Source organism: Scyliorhinus torazame, chromosome 19, assembly GCF_047496885.1.
Source record: "Scyliorhinus torazame isolate Kashiwa2021f chromosome 19, sScyTor2.1, whole genome shotgun sequence".
NCBI classification, from domain to species: domain Eukaryota; kingdom Metazoa; phylum Chordata; class Chondrichthyes; order Carcharhiniformes; family Scyliorhinidae; genus Scyliorhinus; species Scyliorhinus torazame.
The window spans coordinates 95,708,168-95,731,345 of NC_092725.1; the positions used below are offsets into that span (position 1 = coordinate 95,708,168).

Genomic DNA, 23,178 nt, shown 5'->3' on the forward strand with positions numbered 1-23,178 from the left:
GAGGAGGTCAGTAAGATGATTGATGCAGGTAGGGCAGTCGATGTTGTCTATATGGACTTCAGTAAGGCCTTTGACAAGGTCCCTCATGGTAGACTAGTACAAAAGGTGAAGTCACACGGGATCAGGGGTGAACTGGCAAGGTGGATACAGAACTGGCTAGGCCATAGAAGGCAGAGGGTAGCAATGGAGGGATGCTTTTCTAATTGGAGGGCTGTGACCAGTGGTGTTCCACAGGGATCAGTGCTGGGACCTTTGCTCTTTGTAGTATATATAAATGATTTGGAGGAAAATGTAACTGGTCTGATTAGTAAGTTTGCAGACGACACAAAGGTTGGTGGAATTGCGGATAGCGATGAGGACTGTCTGAGGATACAGCAGGATTTAGATTGTCTGGAGACTTGGGCGGAGAGATGGCAGATGGAGTTTAACCTGGACAAATGTGAGGTAATGCATTTTGGAAGGGCTAATGCAGGTAGGGAATATACAGTGAATGGTAGAACCCTCAAGAGTATTGAAAGTCAAAGAGATCTAGGAGTACAGGTCCACAGATCACTGAAAGGGGCTACACAGGTGGAGAAGGTAGTCAAGAAGGCATACGGCATGCTTGCCTTCATTGGCCGGGGCATTGAGTATAAGAATTGGCAAGTCATGTTGCAGCTGTATAGAACCTTAGTTAGGCCACACTTGGAGTATAGTGTTCAATTCTGGTCGCCACACTACCAGAAGGATGTGGAGGCTTTAGAGAGGGTGCAGAAGAGATTTACCAGAATGTTGCCTGGTATGGAGGGCATAAGCTATGAGGAGCGATTGAATAAACTCGAGGAACGAAGGAGGTTGAGGGGCGACCTGATAGAGGTATACAAAATTATGAGGGGCATAGACAGAGTGGATAGTCAGAGGCTTTTCCCCAGGGTAGAGGGGTCAATTACTAGGGGGCATAGGTTTAAGGTGAGAGGGGCAAAGTTTAGAGTAGATGTACGAGGCAAGTTTTTTACGCAGAGGGTAGTGGGTGCCTGGAACTCACTACCGGAGGAGGTAGTGGAAGCAGGGACGATAGGGACATTTAAGGGGCATCTTGACAAATATATGAATAGGATGGGAATAGAAGGATACGGACCCAGGAAGTGTAGAAGATTGTAGTTTAGTCGGGCAGTATGGTCGGCACGGGCTTGGAGGGCCGAAGGGCCTGTTCCTGTGCTGTACATTTCTTTGTTCTTTGTTCTTTGTTCTAACCCTAACTACCCTGCACATCTCTGGACACTAAGGGACAATTTTGCATGACCAATCCCCCTAACCTGCACATCTTTGGACTGTGGGAAGAAACCAGAGCACCTGGGGCGGAACCCACGCAGACATGGGGAGAACGTGAAAACTCCACACAGACAGTCATGCAAGATCGGAATTGAACCCGGGTACCTGGTGCTGTGAGACAGCAGTGCTAACCACTGTGCTGCTGGTGGAATGCACTGCACGCTGTACTGTTTGGATGAGAAGGGCCTGCTCCTGCTCTCTGTAGTTCTGTGCCAGTCTATGCAACACCCAAGTTGCCATGCAGGGATATTTGCAAGAACCCGTGGATGAAATCTCCCAACTATTTTGATGAACACAAATAATCAAGTAACTAAATCAAATAAACTGAGGGACAAATTTAAATGTTTCTTTTTGCTGTACCGGAAAATGTAAATAGCAGCAAATGGTTTTGATCCACAGACCTCTGGGGTGTGGGCCCAGCAGGCTTTCTCTACACCACTCTGCTACCCAACAATAAATACAGTTGATCGGCATAATCGATCGCAATTGATTGGTGACTGGAACAAGGCATCTACCAGATTCACACCAATGATTGGGATTGCCAGGAAATGAGTTATTATTCAGTTGCTTAAACTAATTGGTCTACCAGAGCGGGGCAGATCAATAGAACTCATTTTAAATTGAATTATAAGTACTTGTAGCATTAGCAGAAAAAGCAAACCTGGGCAAGGGTGCAATTGTCTGCCTGGATCAGTGTAGGTCTGGTCATTGATGCTGGCTGCAATGTGATCTTGGGTGCTGGAATACTGGGTGCTGAGATAAGCTCTTCAGAACTGGCAGAGACTCGCTCTGCCCTGAGGGTGCAGGTAGGTTTGTGGTTGTGCACTTCTTTGGGCGAACGGACTTTGGAGGCAGTGTTTAAAAATCATGCAAAACCAGCAGGAGCGGTTCTTACTGTAATTCATGGGCATAAAATTCCACCATTTTTAAGTGCTGTTTCATTCGATTCCGCCCAGATTGCACTAGTTTCTAGTGGACGTTATGCAGACAACTTCCAGTCAGGGATTAAAATGCGAGAATCAGTAATGGTGACCGTGAAATTATTGAATTGTTGTAAAAACCCTCTAATGACCGTAAGGAAAATAAATCTGCTGTCCTTACCTGGTCTATTTGTGACCTGTGAAATGGCCGAGGAGCATTTAAAGATGGTGGCTCACCACCATGTTCTCAAGATCCTTTGGAAACAGGCAAACGGCAACATCACCCGCATTCTTTTTTTTCAATCCTTTCACACTCAGGATGTCGACAGTAGGTGACTGTAAATGTCGCCAGAATCCCAGGGGACCACAAACTGCTCTCCCTTTTGAGAGAGAGAGAGCTGATTCGTGGTGATTTAACCTGAGGGTCATCGCACCTCAGGTAAAGGGGTAAGGTTGAGAAGGCCCTTCATCATGAATAACCTCTGCCGTTACGGGAATTAAACCCTTGCTGTTGGTGTTCCTCTGCATCACGAACCAGCGGTCCAGCCACCTGAGCTAACAGACCCCCTAGGTGGCTGGACCAGTGTTCGTTGCCCATCCTTTATGAGGAGTTGGTGTAGTGGAAATGTCACTGGACGGCAGTGGGCGGCACGGTAGCACAGTGGTTAGCACTGTTGCTTCACAGCGCCAGGGTCCCAGGTTCATTTCCTAGCTTGGATCGCTGTCTGTGCGGTTTCCTCCAGGTGGTCCGGTTTCCTCCCACAATCCCGAAAGACATGCTTTAGGTATTTTGGACATTCTGAATTCTCCCTCAGTGTACCCGAACATGCACCGGAATGTGGCAACTAGGGGCTTTTCACAGTAACTTTATTGCAGTATGCCTACTTCTGACAATAAAGATTTTAATTATTATTTATCCAGAGGCTAATGCTCTGGGGACATGGGCATCTACTGGGATTTCAATTCAATTGATAAATCTGGAATTAAAAGATAGTCTCAGTAATGGTGACCATCAGAAAATCTGGTTCACTAATGTCCTTTCGGATAGGAAATCTGCTGTTCCTTTCTGGTCTGGCCTACATGTGACTCCAGACCCACAGCAATGTGGTTGCCTTTTAAATGCCTCTGAAATGGCTGAGCAAGCTACTCAGTCGTATCAAATCACTGTGAAGACTAAAAGAAATGAAACGGGGTGAACCATCCAGCATCTACTTCGGCACCGGAAACAACAACGGCAAATCGAACCCTGTTGACCTGCAAAGTCCTCCTTATTAGCATTTTGGCGAGGGCCAAAATTGGGGGAACTGTCCCACAGACTAGTCAGCAACAGCCTGACAGTCATACTCACAGAATCATACCTCCCAGATAATGCCCCAGACACCACCATCACCATCCCCGAGTTGTCCTGTCCCACCAGCAGGACAGATCCACCAGAAGCGCCGGTACAATGGTGTGCAGTCAAGAAGGAATTGTCCTGGGAGACTTCAACATTGACTCAAAATTCCATGAAGACTTGTGGCTCCAGGTCAAACTTAGGAAAGGACACCTCTTGCTTATTGCTATCTGCCGCTGCTCCTCACCGCCACCCTCAAGCTAATAAATCAGTACTCCTCCATGTTCAACAATGATTGTAAGAAGCACGGAGGGTAGCAAGGGCACAGAATGTACTCCGGGTGGTGGACTTCAACGTCTATCACCAAGAGTGGCTCAGCAGCTCCACCCCTGACTGAGTGGCAGTAAAAGACATAGCTGCTAAGCTAGGCCTGCAGAAGGTGATGAGGGAACAAAAAAGAGGAGGAAAATCTATTTTGCCTCATCCTCATCAATCGACCTGTCGCAAATGCATCTGTCCAACGGAGCACTGGTCGGACTGACCGCAGCATGGCCTTTGTGGAAACAAGTCCTATCTTCACATTGAGGATACCCTCCATTGTGTTGCGTGGCACTACTGTTGTGCTAAATGGAACACATTTTGGACAGATCTAGCAACTCATCCATGAGGCCCTGTGGACCATCAACATCAGCAGAACAATAAACAACCTCACTTGTATGGCCCGGCACATCTCCCCTCCACTATTGCCAACAAACCAGGAATCAATCCTGGTTCAATGAAGAATGCAGGGCAGCATACCAGGAGCAGCACCAGGCATACCTAAAAATGAGGTGGCAACCTGCTGAAGCTCCAACACAGGACTATTGTGTACCAAACAGTGTCAGCCAAAGTTATGCAATCCCACAACTGAGATCATATTTAAGCTCTGCAGTCCTGCCAAATCCACCCGGAAATGGACCAGCAAATTAATACTGCAGTTACAAAGGCAGCTCAGATTGGGAATTCTACGGAGCATAACTCCTCTCTTGACTCCCCAAAGTCTATCTATCATCTACAAGGCGCAAGTCAGGAGTGCAATGGAATACTCTCCACTTGCCTGGATAAGTGCAGCTCCAACAACACCCAAGAAGCTCAACATATCCAGAACAAAGCAACCCGCATGACCCTATCCACACTCTTAAAATTCATCCCTCCACCACCAACGCACAGTGGTAGCAGTGTGTCCCATTGACATGATGCACTGCAGCAACTCACCAAGGCTGCTTCTACCACTAGACGACAGCAGATGCATGGGAACTGCAGGTGGTGACGGTGACATGAATCTGCCACCCCCCCGTTCTCGGTGGTAAGATCATGGGTTTGGAAGGTGTGAAGAAGGAGACTTGGTGAGTTTTTGTAAATGAATAAAACAAAATGAGAAATTGCACATCATGGAGGTCACCAAAACAGTCCAGAAAATGGCATTATGTCTTTAAGAAGGTATGGGGGGGGGGGGTAAAAATGTTCTCATTGAAACCCATAGAGTTCTAAAGCACAGGAAGCGATGTTTAAGTTACCATCCTCTGTGCTGGCTCCCTGAAAGAACTTTCTATTCTCATTTCCCTCCCCCTTTATCCATAATCCAGAAATTTATTATTCAAAATTCCTGGGAAGATGGTGGTGTAGCGATAAAGTCACTTGACTAGTAATCCAGAGGCCCGGGCTAATTATCTGGGGACACAGGGTCAAATCCTACTGCAGCTGGTTGAGTTCAAATTCTGTTACTACATCTGGAACATAAAGCTAGTCTCAACTCCCATCAATTATTGTAAAACCCACCTGCTTCACTAATGTCCATTAAGGGAGAAAATCTGCCATCCTTACCCTGTCTGGCGGACATGTGACTCCAGACCCACAGCAATGCGGCTGTCTCTTAACTACCCTCTGAAATGGCCAAGCAAGCCATTCAGTTCAAGGACAATTCGGGATGGGCAACAAATGCTGGCCCTGCCCGCAATGCCCACATTCCATGAAAGAATATTTTACATTTCAGACTGAAGACTTGGCTTTAACCTTTTGCCATCAGCTGGAATCAAAGTTCCTGGATCAAACATTGCTCTGCCTTTGTTGCTCCAATGAATTGAGCCTCACTTTCTGTTACCCTTCTTTCAAGACTGTGCACAGCTCTGGTCTCCATATTGTAAAAAGGGCATTGAGGCACTGGAGAAGGTACGAGAAAGGATTTGCTAGGACGATCCCATAGAATCGAGAGGATGTAACTATCGGGAAAGACTGAGCAGTCTGGGGCTCTTTTCTCTACGAGTGAGAAGGTCAGGAGGGGACTTGAGGAAGGTGTTTAAAATTATGAACGATTTGATAGAGCAGAAATAGAGAAAATATTTCTCTATTTGTAGGGAGACCAGAACTATAAGACAGTCACTAAAATCCAACAGTAAATTAAGGAGAAGGGTCTTTACGCAGAGGGAGATGAGAATGTGGAACGCAGTCCCACATGGTGTATTTGAGGCGGATAGTAGATATTATGGCGGTACGGTAGCACAGTGGTTCGATTCCCGGCTTGGGTCATTGTCTGTCTGGAGTCTGCGCGGGTTTCCACCAGGTGCTCCGGTTTTCTCCAACAATTCCCGAAAGACTTGGGTAATTTGGGCATTCTGAATTCTCTCTCTGTATACCTGAACAGGCGCCGGAATGTGGCGACTAGGGACTTTTCACAGCAACTTCATTGCAGTGTTACTTGTGACAATAATAAAATAAAGATTATTATTTAAGGAGAAATGAATAAATATTGGGGAGCAAGGAATAGAAGGATATGTTGATGGAGGTTAGATGAAGTCAGGTGGGAAGGTTTATGTGAAGCATGATCACCAATTGGGCCAGATAGCCTATCTCTGTGTGTAGATTTTATATAATACATGGTTCTGTCTCCGCCTGTAGATTGGGACATTGTAATAACTTTATAACCTGATTTTTAAGTTGACCTTCATTGACTGCACCATTTGCCCAGTGTTATTCGTGATATTTTCATTCTGCTCTGTAGATGCTGTTAAAGGAGATGAGGAAGATTTGACTGAAGCCATGGAATTGGAAGATGCTATTGATGAAGAAAAAGAAGTATCTGCAGAAATATTAAATGAAGATAATGCAGTGCATAATGAAGACGCAGCAGACAAAAATATCCCAACGAAAGAGGCAAAGAAGCCTGTAGCCTCTCAACCCAAGAATAAGCAGGAGCTGGAAAATCTGATCGAGCATATCCAAACGACTGTCACAAACAACATCCTGCCCAAACTGCAGAAATGTTTAATTGCAAAGGTCTGTGGCAAAACTCTCCACTAGTTTTGTATTTCTTTCACATTTTACCCATTTCTACTTGTCGCTGTCTCATTTCTCTTTATTTGTTTCCTCGCTCCCCTGCCACTCTTCCCCCGCCGCTCTTCCCCCCACTCCCTCGCCACCCTTCCCTTTGCAACACCTTATCTCCCTCCCCGGGTGCTGTTACTCAAGTTAATTTGTCAATTGTTAACAGGTGGCAAGAGATGAGCAGCATAAGTTGGTGAAATCGAAAATAGTCAATGATGAGGAGTTGGTGCGTATTCCTATAGCGTTTGCGATGGTCAAACTGATGCAGACTCTTCCCAAGGAAACCATGGATTCGAATTTACCCAGGTATTAAACACCCAATACTGTAGTGACCTTGAGTAATCACATTCACTGTGTGTATTTGGGGAGAGGGGAAATGGTTTATTTAAGACAATTCCAGTATTGGGGAAGGGAGATGTTAAATTTGCCAAAGACATCAAACTATTCCTTTCTCCATAGTGTTTACCCAACTTCCCCTTAAATACATCTGTGTCTTTTCACCTTGGCTAATCCTTGTGATAGTGAGTTCCACATTCTAATACTTAAATAATCGTTAAAGGCCTCTATCAATTTTTTCTTTTTCTCAAGAGCTGAAGTCTGTTCAATCTTTCCTAATAGTTATAACCTCTCACTTCTGGTATCATCCTTGTAAAGAATATCAGATGCACGCATCTGGAAGGTGGCATCATCAGAACGGATGTGATAGAGAGAAACTGGGGCATGGAATAGCATCCTTAAAGTAGGGTGGAAAGAAGCATGGAAGTAATCATTTTATCCTCTCTACATTTACTATTTTTGTCAGGCCCAGAATATAATTCTTGCAAAGTTACTGATATGGAACTTGAGTATTCTGATGGTGATGAATTAAATTCTTAGCAAGCGGATTAAGTATTCTGCTTATATTGATTTTGTTTGGGTATATTATATATTGTAATCGATGGCATTAAGTTGGTGTATGTAGAGGTTTGAGTGAAAGTATCTGTTCATCAGGGCTGTCCTTGGATGGAGAGTGTGGGGACTGGGGACGAAATGTTAACTGTGCGTTTACAGGTTTTCCTTTCCTCTCTGTCTGTGTCAGCCATGTCTTAGCACATTCACAGTCACAAGCTTCCGGGTTGAACAACTTGGGTACAAAAATCAAGGTTTACACTCCTTTTTTAAAAATTTAAAGTACTCAATTCTTTTTTTCCACTGAAGGGGCAATTTAGTATGGCTAATCCACCTACCCTGCACATCTTTGGGTTGAGGGGGTGAGATCCACACAGACACGAGGAGAATGTGCAAACTCCACACGGCAGTGACCTGGGGCGGGGATCGAACCCGGGTCCTCGTCGCCGTGAGGTAGCAAAGGTTAATACTCCTGTGCATTACTGGAAGAGTGCTGCATTGTCGAGTGAGACATTAAAGCACGACTCAAGTATTCCCTCTCGTGGCACTATTTTGAAGAAGAGCATGGGAGTTATTCCTGATGTCCTGGCAATATTCACCGTAATTTATATCACAAAAAAACAAATGATCTGTTTATGATCAGATTGATAGTTGTGGAAGCTTGCTACACGGCGTTTGCAGGCATTCCTACATTACAACAGCGGTTGTTCTTCGTTGGCTGTAAAGCACTTTGAGATGTCGGTTGATCGTGAAAAGAGTTATATAAATACAAGTCTTTATCTTTTTCCCAGTATCCTCATTAAAGTCTGTATGCTGTTGAGAAACCGAGCACAGGAGATCCGGGATGTTGCTCGCAATACCCTGACTAAAATAATTGAGACTTTGGGCCCAGGATACCTTCTCTACCTTCTCAAAGAGATGCAGTCAACTTTAACCAAAGGCTATCAGGTAACGTGCTTCAGGAAACTGAAGTGTTGCATTTATATTAGACAGCAATTGCATAGGATGTGCAGCATAAATACAAGCCAAATGGCCCAACTCATTATGTTCCTTTCTCCCTCCTGTTCCTCTAGCTTCCTCTTAAATGTATCTGTTAACCCTAACTACTGCTAGGTCTATATGTAAGAATAAACTGTCCAATGTTGGAAATCTTATTTGGATTTTCTGAATTTTGGCAGCAAAGATTTTTTAATTCATTCATAGAATGTAGGCATCGCTGGTTAGGCCAGAGTTCATTGCCCATCCCTAATTGCCTTTGAGAAGATGGTGGTGAGCTGCCATCTTGAACCGCTGCAGACCCTGAGGTGTAGTTACATCCGCAGTGCTGTTAGAGAGGGAGTTCCAGGATCTTGACCCAGCTACAGTGAAGGAACGACGATCGGCTTTACCAGAATGACAATGAGATCTGATATTACTTGCCCTCAATCACGCACATGTTGATGTGATTGATAGAGTTAAATTACATTAGCATTTGAAGAGTAAGATTGAGAAAAAAATCAAAGATGTTATTAATCTTTAGCTAACCTTTCAGCAAATCTTTAATACTGTCAGGAAGACAATCCTGTGATCTACTGTAACTTGAAGGATTAGAATGAAAATAATATAATGTTTTGTTATTTTTTATGTACTTGTGTTAAAACTCGACGCATCTTTCTATTACCTTGACTAAAGATGTATAGAACTCTGTTTTCAGACCATGTCTGGTGATTTCTATTCACCATGACTCCTCTTTTCTATCTTGCTAGGTTCATGTTCTGACCTACACGGTCTACATGCTCTTAAAGAGCCTTGTACCTAAACTTAACAGTGCCGATTTGGACCCTTGTATGGATGTTCTCATCTCGGTAAGAGTTTATTACTACGGAATGAAAAAATGTTGTATTATTATAGCGTCTTTCACAATCTCAGGACGTCAAAAATGCTTTACAAATGAAGTATTTCTGTTGTAACGGAGGAAAAACAGTCGCCAATTTGTGCTCAACAAGCTTCCATGTAAACAACAATGATAGTTGACTAGATAATCTGTTTTGGGTGTTGGCCCAGGGTACAGGGGAGAATTCCTCTACTCTTCTTCACAATAGATCTCTTTTTTAAAAAAAAAAATAAATAATTTTTATTAAGGTTTTCACAGAATATCAATAACAAAATGAAAAAGGAACCCAACAGGGTTAAATACAAGCACAGTCAAAAAACAACCCTCCATACCACTCTCCCCCCTGTACCAAAATAATAAATTAACACCCCAACTTAACACAGAGCCAACATAGCAAATATATACACCCCCTCAGATCCCTCAGCGTAAATAAACATAAATAAAGTAACCCCCCCCCCCCCCGAGTTGCTGCTGCCATTGACCAATGTCTACCGTTCTGCCAGGAAGTCTACGAACGGTTGCCACCACCTGAAGAACCCTTGTACCGACCCTCTCGAGGTGAATTTTACCCTCTCCAACTTAATAAACCCCGCCATATCGTTGATCCAGGATTCCACGCTTGGGGGCCTCGCGTCCTTCCACTGAAGAAGAATCCTCCGCCGGGCTACCCGGGACGCAAAGGCCAGAATACCGGCCTCTTTCGCCTCCTGCACTCCCGGCTCCTCTGCCACCCCAAATATTGCGAGCCCCCAGCCCGGTTTGACCCTGGTTCCTACCACCCTCGACACCGTCCTCTCTACGCCCTTCCAAAATTCCTCCAGCGCTGGGCATGCCCAGACCATATGGGTGTGGTTTGCTGGGCTCCCTGAGCACCTAACACACCTCACCCCAAAAAAACCGGCTCATCCTTGTCCCAGTCATGTGTGTTCTGTGCAGCACCTTAAACTGTATGAGGCTGAGTCTCACGCACGAAGATGAAGAGTTCACCCTCCCTAGGGCATCTGCCCACATCCCTTCTTGGATCTCCTCTCCCAACTCCTCCTCCCACTTACCTTTCACCTCCACCACCGAGGCCGCCTCCTCCTCCTGCATCACCTGGTAATTTTCCGAGATCTTCCCCACTCCCCCCCGCCCCCCCCCCCGCCCCCCCCCCCCGAGAGCACCCTGTCCTGTACTGTGCGTGGCAACAGCCGCGGGAATTCCACCACCTGCTGCCTGGCAAACGCCCTTACCTGTAAGTACCTGAGGGTGTTCCCCTGGGGGTGCCCATACTTCTCCTCCAACTCACCCAGGCTCGCGAACTTCCCGTCCACAAACAGGTCTCCCAACCTCCGTATCCCTGCCCTGTGCCACCCTGAAAACCCTCCATCTGTACTCCCTGGGACGAACCGGTGGTTCCCCCGTATTGGGGTCCACACCGAGGCCCCAACTTCCCCCCCCCCCGTGCCGCCTCCACTGCCCCCAGATTTTGAGGGCAGCCGCCACTACCGGGCTCGTGGTATACCTCCTTGGAGGGAGTGGCAGCGGTGCCGTTGCCAGCGCCCCCAGACTCGTACCCACACAGGACGCCGTCTCCAGCCTCTTGCATGCAGCCCCCTCCCCCTCCATCACCCACTTGCGCACCATCGTCGCATTGGCGGCCTAGTAGTACCCACAGAGGTTGGGCAGCGCCAGCCCCCCCCATCTCTACTCTGCTCCAGGAACACCCTTCTCACCCTCGGAGTCCCTCGCGCCCACACAAACCCCATTATGCTCCTGTTGACCCGCCTAAAAAAGGCCTCCGGGATAAGAATGGGGACGCACTGGAACAGGAACAAAAACCTTGGGAGCACCGTCATTTTGATTGACTGCACCCTACCCGCCAGGGACAGCGGCAACGCGGCCCACCTCTTGAACTCCTCCTCCATTTGCTCCACCAGACTTGTGAAATTAAGCCTATGCAGGGCCCCCCAGCTCCTGGCCACCTGTACCCCCAAATACCTGAAGCTCCTCTCCGCCCTTTTTACTGGGAGCTCGCCAATCCCCCTCTCCTGGTCCCCTGGGTGAACCACAAACAGCTCGCTGTTCCCCATGTTGAGCTTGTACCCCGAGAAATCGCAGAAATCCCTGAGGATCCTCATTACCTCCGGCATTCCCCCCACCGGATCCGCCACATATAACAGCAAGCCGGTCGCACAGAGCGACACCCTATGCTCCTCCCCACCCCGCACCAACTCCCTCCAGTTCCTCGACTCCCTCAGTGCCATTGCACTGAGACCTCCTCAGAAAGTACTCAGACCTCCTCCTGTTCGTGGCCACACTCGCCATCGGGACCTCATACAACAGCCTAACCCACCTGACAAACCCCATCCCCAAACCTCTTCCGCACCTCCCACAGGTACCCCCACTCTACCCTATCGAAGGCTTTCTCAGCGTCCGTCGCCACCACTATCTCCGCCTCCCCCTCCCTTGCTGGCATCATGATAACGTTCAGAAGCCTCCGCACATTCGCTTTCAACTGCCTCCCCTTCACGAACCCCGTCTGGTCTTCGTGGATGACCTGCGGCACACAATCCTCAATCCTCGTGGCTAAGACCTTCGCCAGCACGTTGGCATCTACGTTTAGCAGCAAAATCGGCCTGTAAGACCCACACAGCAGGGGATCCTTGTCCTGCTTCAGGATCAAGGAGACCAGTGCCCGAGACATCGTTGGGGGCAAAGCCCCCCTCTCCCTTGCCTCATTAAAGGTCCTAACTAGCAATGGGCCCAACAGGTCCATATATTTTTTATAGAATTCGACCGGGAAACCGTCCGGCCCCGGTGCCTTCCCCACCTGCATGCTCCCTATTCCTTTGGTCAGCTCCTCCAGCCCAATTGGGGCCCCCAATCCCGCCACCAGTCCCTCCTCCACCTTCGGAAACCTCAATTGGTCCAGAAAGCGGCCCATCCCTCCCTCCTCCAGTGGGAGCTCGGACCGATACAATTCCTCATAAAGGTCCCTGAAGACCCCATTGATGCCAACCCCACTCCGCACCACACTCCCTCCCCTGTCCTTAACTCCCCCAATCTCCCTAGCTGCGTCCCGCTTCCGGAGCTGATGCGCCAGCATCCGGCTTGCCTTTTCCCCATACTCATAAATCGCCCCCTGGGCCTTCCTCCACTGCACCTCCGCCTTCCTGGTGGTCACCAGGTCGAATTCGGCCTGGAGGCTGCGCCTCTTCCTCAACAGTCCTTACTCAGGCACCTCCGCATACCTCCTGTCTACCCTCACCATCTCCCCTACTAGCCTCTCCCTCTCCCTCTGCTCCCTCCTCTCCTTGTGGGCCCTAATGGAGATCAGCTCTCCCCTAACCACCGCCTTCTGCGCCTCCCATACCACCCCCACTCGGACCTCCCCGTTATCGTTGGCCTCCAGGTACCTCTCTATGTTTCCTCGGGCCCGCTCACTCACCTCCTCGTCCGCCAACAGCCCCACCTCCAAACGCCACAACGGGCGCTGGTCCCTCTCCTCCCCCAGCTCTAAGTCCACCCAATGCGGGGCGTGATCCGAAATGGCTATCGCCAAGTACTCAGTATCCTCTACTCTCGCTATCAGCGCCCTGCTCAAAATAAAAAAGTCGATCCGGGAATAAGCCTTATGGACTTGTGAGAAGAATGAAAATTCCCTAGCCCCCGGCCTTGCAAATCTCCAAGGGTCCACCCCTCCCATCTGGTCCATAAACCCCCTCAGCATCTTAGCCACCTCCGGCTTCCTACCCGTCCTAGACCTGGAGCGATCGAGTGCCAGATCCAACACTGTGTTAAAGTCTCCCCCCATTATCAGGCCCCCCACTTCCATATCTGGGATCCGACCCAACATGCGCTGCATAAAACCCGCATCGTCCCAGTTCGGGGCGTACACATTGACCAGTACCACCCTCGCACCCTACAGTTTATCACTAACCATTACGTACCTACCGCCATTGTCTGCCACAATGCTCGACGCCTCGAACGACGCCTTCTTTCCCACCAAGATCGCCACCCCTCGATTTTTGGCATCCAGCCCCGAATGAAACACCTGACCTACCCACCCTTTCCTCAATCTTACCTGGTCTGCCACCTTCAGGTGTGTCTCCTGGAGCATGACCACATCCGCCTTCAGCCCCTTCAGGTGCGTGAACACGCGGGCCCGCTTGACCGGCCCGTTCAGTCCCCTTACATTCCAGGTTATCAGCCGGATCAGGGCCCCCCCCCCCCCCCGACTAGCCATAACCCCTCCTCGGCCAGCCACGCGCCCGCACCTCACGCCCGGCCCGTTCCCCACAGCGGCAGACCCCCGTCTCGACACCCCCCCCCACCCCACTCGCTCCAGCTCCCCCTTGACCATAGCAGCACCAACTCTATTCCCCCCCACCCCGTCTAGGACCCATCCCAGCTGCTTTACTCCCCCCATTGCACTTCCGCAAGTCAGCTGACTCCTATTGACCCCGGCCACTCCCGCCTCTCCTTCGACTCCTCCCATTGTGTGACACACCCTCCTCTTCCATTCCCCATCTGCAGGCTCTCCAGCTCCCCCTTCCATCCCAAGCGTGGGAAACAACCCTCGCTTCCCTGCCCCGGCCCCGCCCCCTCCAGTCTTCAGCGCGGGAAAAAGCCCACACTTACCACCTACCCAGCCCCGCCACCTCTGACGCAGCTCCTTTTACAGGCCCAGTCCCCTCACCCCCGACTCGGGCCTCACCCTCCCCCGCGGGGCCCCATCACACTGCCGGCCATCCACCCCTGTTCCATTTGCTTACCCCCCTTCAAGAGCCCCCCCCCCCCGCCCAACCCAACCAAAACAGTGCCCAACCCGCCCTAACCACCCTTACCCAACCAGAAAGAAAAAAAACAAGAGTAAAGGACCCCCCCTCAAAAAGTAACATCAACTGCAATCCCCAAACGCCCATCCCGACCCTCAATCTGTGTCCAACTTCTCGGCCTGAACAAAGGTCCACGCCTCCTCCGGAGACTCAAAATAATGGTGCCGGTCCTTGTAGGTGATGCACAGTCGCGCCGGCTGCAACATGCCAAACTTCACACCCTTCCTGTGCAGCACCGCCTTCGCTCGATTGTACCCGGCCCTCCTCTTCGCCACCTCCGCACTCCAGCCCTGGTAAGTTCGAACCTCCGCGTTCTCCCACCTGCTGTTCCTCTCCTTCTTTGCCCACCTGAGCACACACTCCCGATCAGCGAACCGATGAAACCGCACCAGCACCGCCCACGGAGGCTCGTTAGCCTTGGGCCTCCTCACCAGCACTCTATGGGCCCCTTACAGCTCCAGGGGCCCCTGGAAGGACCCCGCTCCCATCAGCGAGTTCAACATGGTGACCACATAGGCCCCCATGTCCAGCCCCTCCGGGAGGCCCAGAATCCGCAAGTTCTTCCGCCTTGACCGATTCTCCATCTCCTCGAACCGCTCCTGCCATTTCTTGTGGAGCGCCTCGTGCGCCTCCACTTTTACCGCCAGGCCTACGATCTCGTCCTCGTTGTCGGAGATCTTTTGTCGGGCCTCGCAGATCGCCACCCCCTGGGCCATCTGTGTCTCCAGCAGCTTATCGATAGAAGCCTTCATCGGCTCAAGCAGGTCCGCTTTCATCTCCCTGCAGCAGCGCTGGATAACCTCCTGTTGCTCCTGCGCCCACTGCATCCACGCTGCCTGGTCCCCGCCTGCCGCCATTTTGTTCTTCTTCCCTCGCACCTTCTTCGGGTCCACCACCACTTTTTTAGTCGCCCCGCTCCTGGTAAAAGCCATATACTGTCGGCGAACTATTGTACTCCCCTTCCCACAGCGGGGAACGTCGGAAAAATGCAGTTGGGGGCCCTGAAAAGAGCCCAAAAGTCAGTTTTTTGCGGGAGCTGCCGAATATGCGACTTAGCTCCAACGGCAGTCTCCGCAATAGATCTCTTTATGTCCATGCGAGAGAGAGCGGATGGACCCTTGCTTTAACATTTCGGCCGGGATTCTCCGCCGGCGTTATTCTCCATTATGCCGGCGCCCGGGGGTTTCCCGACGGCGTGGGGCTGCCCCACAATGGGAAACCCCGTTGACCGGCCAGGTAACGGAGAATCCCGCTGGCCGATCGGGGCAGAAATGTGGCGCAGCGGGGCGAAGAATCCAACCCCTCGTCTGAAAGACAGTACCTCTGACAGTGCAGCACTTGTTCAGTACTAAAGTGTCAGCCTGGATTATGGGCTCGAGTGTCTGATCTGGGACTTGAACCCACCCACTGCCCACTGATTGAGACAAGAATACTGCCAACTGAGCCATGACTGGCACCATGTCAAATATCACTCTTAAATTCATCAGATTTAGTCTTGGAGGATGAGAGCATTACGTTAATTCCGCCTAAGCCATCCCCTTCACTGCTTTTCCGTGTCCTTGCTTATGTCCTTTCAACCTTTTTTGTCAAATATTTATCCACTTCTATGATGAATGCTGCATCCAGTTATTGTTTCTGGTAGCATTGGTGGTGTTATTAATTAAAACCGTATCGTATTGAACTCTTAACCAAGTTACTATCAACGTAAGATAATTTCTCTTTCTCATTTTCCCTAGATTTTTAACCATGAACTGTTTGGTGAAATTGCTGAAGAGAAAGAAGTGAAAGGAATTGTGAGCAAAGTGATGGAAGCGAGGAGAAGCAAAAGCTACGACTCCTATGAGATTCTGGCTCAGTTTGTGGGGAAGGCTCAAGTTACTAAGCTGATCCTGCCACTGAAAGAGGTAACATCCGTACAGCAGTTAACCATGCGTTGCACTGGCTTTGACGATAGCTGCCAATCTAAAATCTAGCCATCTCTGTGCCCGGATTTTCCCCTTTCCCAATGGCATTTTGAACCCACCGATCTACAGGTGTCTACCAACAGTGGTGCCATCAAGCAGATTAAGCAGCCAATCGCACTGAAGTATTTTCACAGATAGCAAACCAGGAAGTAAAAACCACCAAATCCCTACACTAGTATTTTTCAAATTTTATGAGTAGGGAAACAAATAATTGGGACATCTACATGCGATTAAGACACGATCTTAAACCAAACTTATAAAACTACTTGAATTTTTTTTAAAATCTGCATTTTTTAAATCATAATGGAAGAATTGGACATTTAACAAACATAAAATGACATTTCACAACCAGTGAGGATGTTTTGAGTAATTCTGTATTTGGTACACTGTTTAAAAACCCAGTTTCTCAACAAGGTTTAACCGTTCGAAGGTTTTTTACAATGAGACAAGTGCAGTGAAAGTCCTTGCGTGATTAATGATTTCTAATTGATTACAGTCTGAGGGCTTCAACAGCACACCCTCTGGGGAAGGTTTCTGTTGCTGATGGCAGGTTCTGAATATCTGCATATACAGACACACAGATGGGCTCCAGACGTTGCTGTCAGTTTAAGAGGGGTGATAATGGTGAATGCTTGCAGTTTCACCATCATTGCCACAAAGTCCAGCCAACGTCTATGTGTTAGGTTAGCTCGGTCATTCACTGGCTGATTTCTCATTCAACCCACTTGTACAGATTGAGTGTGTATAATGGAATGTACATAAACTCATCAATTGTCATGAAAACCCATCTGGTTCACTAATGTCCTTCAGGGAAGGTAACCTGCAACTTTCCTGGTCTGATCTACATATGGCTCTATTAGCGCGAATGAATCCAGAAGAATCCACCAACACTCGGGTTTGTTCCAAACGTAACACAGTTTATTGATCACGTCAGTGGGCAGCAAACAATGCACGCTTCTCTCCACTGCACATAGAAAATCATTGATTCTTGTACAGTTTGAATAGTTACACAGCCCACCTCGGCTGTACACAATCCAATCGTAATTAGTTTAGAATGATTAGTTACTAGGCAGCTTGAGGCTGCGTGGTCAGCTCAGAACCAGGTGGAGCCCCCCCCCCCCAAAAAAAAAAACCCTTTACCAGTGACACCCACATCCCATAGAAGAAGAAATAAAAACTTGCTTGGTGTCAATTTCTTTCTGACTACGTACCTATAAAGTGCCTTGGGGAATTTTACTACAGTAAAGGTGCAGGTTGGTACAGGATGTTTATGTGACATTTTACATTTTCAGATATTGGAGAACACAACCATCCTTAAGCAAGCGCGAAAGGTTCAGGAAACATTTCACCGCATTGTGTCTGGTCTGTTGCTGAATGAGGAAATGACGGCCGACTCCATCCTATTACTGAGTCATGGCTTGGTGACGCAGAGCTTACCATTGATGGCAAAGAGAACAAAGTGAGAGATCATTCATTTAGATGGCTGTTTGAGAGAATAGGGATTGTTTAAAATATGTATTGAGAATGTACGTAATGCTGATCAGGTGAAAGGTCTCTGTGTGTGTGTTGAGCAATCCAAAACTAATTCTGTCTCTTCTTCGGTTTCATCTGCTAATCCCGTCCACCTTTAAAAGGTGCAATAGTCTGTGCCCCAGCTGCATCCTGCAGCAAAGCATTTCATGCTGCAATGACCCTCTGTGAAGCCTTTCTCATTAACCCTCTCCCTATAGACCTGTACTTTTTTAAGAAACATTTGCACAAAATCTTTAACATTCTGAAATCAGTGGCTAATTTTGCTCCTGAGCATTTTGATAACTCCCACTATCTCTACATAAAGCTGTCTGCTTTGGAATTGATCTTGGGCTTCACATTCTAGAAGCACCCAGCTGGCAGCCCTGGAAGTGAGGATTTGTCTTTGTAATAGCTTCTTTGCTGCTTAATGAGATACCCGGAGTTCCTAACTTGCTAACGAGAGGTAAATGGAATGTGATTGGTCAACCCATGACTCACTAGTGAAACCTATGACAGCATTTTAAAACATATATATATTTTTATTCTTTTTCACATTTCCTCCCAAATTTACACCCAACAATGAACAATCATCAGTAACGAATGCAATGTCAATCCCCATATCAATAACAACAATCCCATCCTCCCACCAAACCCCAAACATTAGCCTGCATGTTAACATAAACAAATAACAAAAAGGAATCAGGAATCACCCATAGTCGCCATTAACACATACTGCCTCTCCCCCCCCCATGTTTGTGTAATTCAATTCTCGAAAGTGCATAATGAATAACGCCCATGAATTGTAGAACCCCTCCATCCTTCCCCTCAGTTCAAATTTGACCATCTCAAGCGTCAAGAATTCCAGCAGGACCCCCCGCCACGCCAAGGCACAGGGTGGAGAGGTTGATCTCCGTCTCGACAGTATCCGCCTTCGGGCGATCAACGAGGCGAAGGCTGCAACATCTGCCTCCACACCCGTTTCCAACCTCGGCTGGTCCGACAACCCGAATATGGCCTCCCGAGGGCCTGGGTCCAGTTTCACGTGCACCACTTTAGATATTACCCTAAAAGCCTCCTTCCAGTAATCCTCCAGTTTTGGACTGGACCAAAACATATGAACGTGGTTTGCGCAACGTTCACATACATTTTCTACCCCCTCAAAGAGCCGGCTCATCCTCGCCCTTGTGAGGTGTGCTCTAGATACCACCTTCAGCTGTATCAGCCCCAACCTCGCACACAAAGTGGAAGCGTTCACCCTCCGGAGCACCTCGCAGCAGAACCCCTCCTTTAAACCCTCCCCCAACTCTTCCTCCCACTTTGCCTTGATCCCTTCCAGCGGTGCTATGACAGCATTTTTGGGAGTTTTAGGAATTGGTATTTTGTTTGGAATATATTGCTAAATGTTGCTCGGTTAGCGGGACTGCCGGTTTGTGATGCAGAGCGAAAGGGCAGAGCAACCAATGGTCATCTGGAACTGTGGTGACTTTACTTTACTTACTAGAACCATAGAAAAGGTCTAGTGCAGAAAGAGACCATTCAGCCCATCATGTCCGTGCCAGCCCAAAAAAGAGAGAGAATAAACTAACCGCTCATTTTATAGCACTTAGAACATAGAACATACAGTGCAGAAGGAGGCCATTCGGCCTATCGAGTCTGCACTGACCCACTTAAGCCCTTACTTCCACCCTATCCCCGTAACCCAATAACCCCTCCTAACCTTTTTGGTCACTAAGGGCAATTTATCATGGCCAATCCACCTAACCTGCACGTCTTTGGACTGTGGGAGGAAACCCGCGCAGACACGGGGAGAACGTGCAGACTTCGCACAGACAAGTGACCCAGCAGGGAATCGAACCTGGGACCCTGGCACTGTGAAGCCACAGTGCTGCCCGCACTTTGAATTGGTCCGTAGCCTTGCAGATTACAGCATTTCAGATGCAGATCCAGGAACGTTTTGAAGTTGAGTGTTTCAGCCTCAATCACCAATTTAGGCAATGAATTCCAGACTGCCACTGCCCTCGAGGTGAAAAAGATTTGTCTCTTGTCCTTTCTATAATTCTTCTACCAATCATTTTAAATCTAAGCTGCCGGGTAATTGATCCTATCAGTGAGGGGAAACGGGTCTTTCCTGTCTACTCTGTCTATACCCTTCATAATTCTGTAACCTTCAATTAGGTCACCTCTTAGCCTCCTCTGTTCTCAGGAAAATAATCCTAGCCTATCCATTATCTTATAGTTGCAATTTTCAAGCCCTGACAACATATTTGCAAATCTCCTCTGCCCTCTCTCCAGATCAATTATGTCCTTCCTGTAATGTGACCAGAACTGTGTACACAGTTTCAGCTGTGGCCTAACCAGAGTTTTAAACAGATTCATCATTAGATCCTACCTTTGTATTCAATACCTCGCCCAATAAAGGAAAGCTTTCTTGACCACCTTATCCACCTGCCCTGCCAACTTCATAGACCTGTGGATTTCCTCAACCCCTCTCAATAGCTTCCTGTTTATTGCTTATTCCATCACTTTGTATGCCCTCCCCAAATATATTACTTCACACTTTTCCAGATCGAATTCCATTTGCTTCTTCCCTGCCCACTCAACCAACCATTGATATCATTCTAGAGTTCAACAGTTATTCCCTTCTCTCTCAGTAACATGGCCAATTTTTGTGTTATCTGCAATTTTCCCAATCATGCCACCCACATTTAAGTCTAAGTCATTAATATATGCAACAAACAGCAAGGTTCCAACTCTGAGCCATGTGGAACACCAGTGAAAACTGTTTTCCATTCACAAAAAAACTATCATCGACCAATACCCTTCCTGTCACTGAGCCAGTTTTGGATTCGACCTACCATCTTCACCTGTGTCCCATTGAAGTGGATTACAACTTTTTTTTAAATACAAATTCAAAATACCCAATTATTTTTTTCCAATTAAGGGATAATTTTAACATGGCCAAACCACCTATCCAGCACAACTTTTGGGTTGTGGGGGCAAAACCCACGGGGAGAATGTGCAAACTCCAGTGACCCAGAGCCAGGATCGAACCTGGAACTTCAGCGCCGTGCGGCAGCAGTGCAAACCACTGCGCCACCGTGCTGCCCTAAGTGGATTACAACTCTAGCCCCAATGGGGTCTGCGCTATATTGGAAGCAGTCCCTCAACAATCACCCTCACCTGTGTTCAAGGCAGCAACTTCACAGACACTTATTTTAGGTTTGACAAAGTGAACCACAGCTCCCCAATAGAAAGCGACTATTCAGAGATATTGGCCGGGATTCTCCGATCCCCCTTCGGGTCGGAGAATCGCTGGGGTGGGGGGCGCGAGAATCTCGCCACTCCGCTCCGACGCCAGCCCACCGATTCTTGGATGCCCGCGGGATTGCCGCCGCGCCGGTTGGGGGCCATTGAACACCCCCCCCCCCCCGGGTGATTCGCCGCACCTCGTCGGGCCAAGTCCCGCTGACGTAGGTTACGTATGGTCCTACCCGGCGGGACCTCGGAGTTCTGGCTGCGAGGGCCGTCCTGGTTGGGGGGACACGGAGGATCCGACTCCGGGGGGGGACTGGCCCCCGATCGTGCCCTACCGATCGGCGGGCGGGCTATTTCTTGAAGGGCCTATGTTCCTCTGGGCCGGGCCCCTGTAGGGCTCCGCCATATTGCCCGGGGGGCAGTGCAGAGACGGGAACCCACGCGCATGCGCGAACTCGCGCCATCTGTGGCACGCCGGCTGGGGCAGCGGACACCACTCCGGCGCCATACTAGCCCCATGGGAAGGGGTGAATACCTGGGCCTGGAGGCCCGTTGACACCGGAGTGGCTCGCGCCGCTTTTGACGCCGGCGTCAGAACTTGGCCGCGGGATCGGAGAAACCCGGCCATTACCTCTTCCCAGATAACCTATTAAATAATTTGTTAGCCAAGTTATAACCAACCGGATATTAGAAGGATCTATAGGGCTCTCTTCAAAAATTGTACCTTCCCACTTTAAGAAAATACTAGAGAGGTGGGTTCTTATACTGCGTAAAAAAGACTACAAGAGACATTATTAATTTATTTCCAAGTTTAGTACAGAACTATTTAACACACAATAACAATGTTAATGACTATAGAAACATAGAAAAATAAAAATTAGGAATAGGTAATTTGAGCCTGCTCCGTCATTCGTTATGTTCATAGTTGAACATCCAACTCTGTAACCTGCTCCCGCTTTACCCCCTCCACCATATCCTTTTATTCCTTTATCCCCGAGTGCTATATCTAACTCCTTCTCGAAAACATACAATATTTGGCCTCAACTGCTTTCTGTGGTAGTGAATTCCACAGGCTCACCATTCTCTGGGTGAAGAAATTTCTCCTCAGCTTATAAAAGATAGTCTTATCTAATAGAGAATCCAGTAAAAAGACTTTAAAAAATGCTACAGCTAACATCAGTATGGATGCCCATCGATATTCAAAGTGATGTTACCTGAATCCCCAAATGAATCAGTTGTTGGGCACTTGAATATAAAAACTTGCCTGTTTTACGATATCCAACTCCTTGACAACTGGAGAAATATTGAGGCGGTTCTCAGTACACTTCAACAATATCTCTGTTTTTCTGAAAGGAAACTGGAATGTTATACCATTCTAGACCAGATTACATCATTCTTTAGCAGGAATTGGGATGACTTCATTGATTAAACTCCACCTTCTCGATTTGTCCTTTATTAGAAATATTATTTAATTGTTAAAATGGGTTTATTATATCCACGCTGTAAGTCTGATATCTGATCAACATATACATACAATGTTCTTAATATCTTCCCTGTTTACCGCCAATTGTTCCTATTTTTGCATAAAATGATTCAAAACTTTTAATAGAGAAATAGGGACTTTTAAAGTTTGTTTATTCCAATTTGTGATAAATCTACATTCCTATGATCGTGTCCAATTCTGATTCGCTGAGCAAAGTTCTAGGAATGTTGTCTTAATAGATGAGGAGAAACAGTACCATCATAAATTCTCCTAAAGTTCTTTTGAAAGTGCATTTAGAGCCTATCCTTTAACTTCTCCAAAAGTTCATTGCTGGTGTTAAAAGAACTTTAAAGGCTATGCCTTGTGCGTGGCACAGATGAGGTCTGTCTAACATTTGTTGGAAGCAGAGCTATTGAGCTAGTGCTACCCATGTACATGTTTGAAAGCTTTGGGGTAAAA

General features: G+C 48.0%; 1 protein-coding gene across 1 annotated transcript in view; it reads left to right on the forward strand.

Moving 5' to 3' along the window:
- utp20 (UTP20 small subunit processome component) overlaps window positions 1-23,178 on the forward strand; it is a 206,642-nt gene that overhangs the window by 135,128 nt on the left and 48,336 nt on the right. The window contains 6 exon segments of the mRNA XM_072484851.1: window positions 6,602-6,876; window positions 7,091-7,230; window positions 8,604-8,760; window positions 9,558-9,656; window positions 16,242-16,409; window positions 17,762-17,928. Of these exon segments, the coding sequence (XP_072340952.1) occupies window positions 6,602-6,876; window positions 7,091-7,230; window positions 8,604-8,760; window positions 9,558-9,656; window positions 16,242-16,409; window positions 17,762-17,928 (1,006 nt within the window).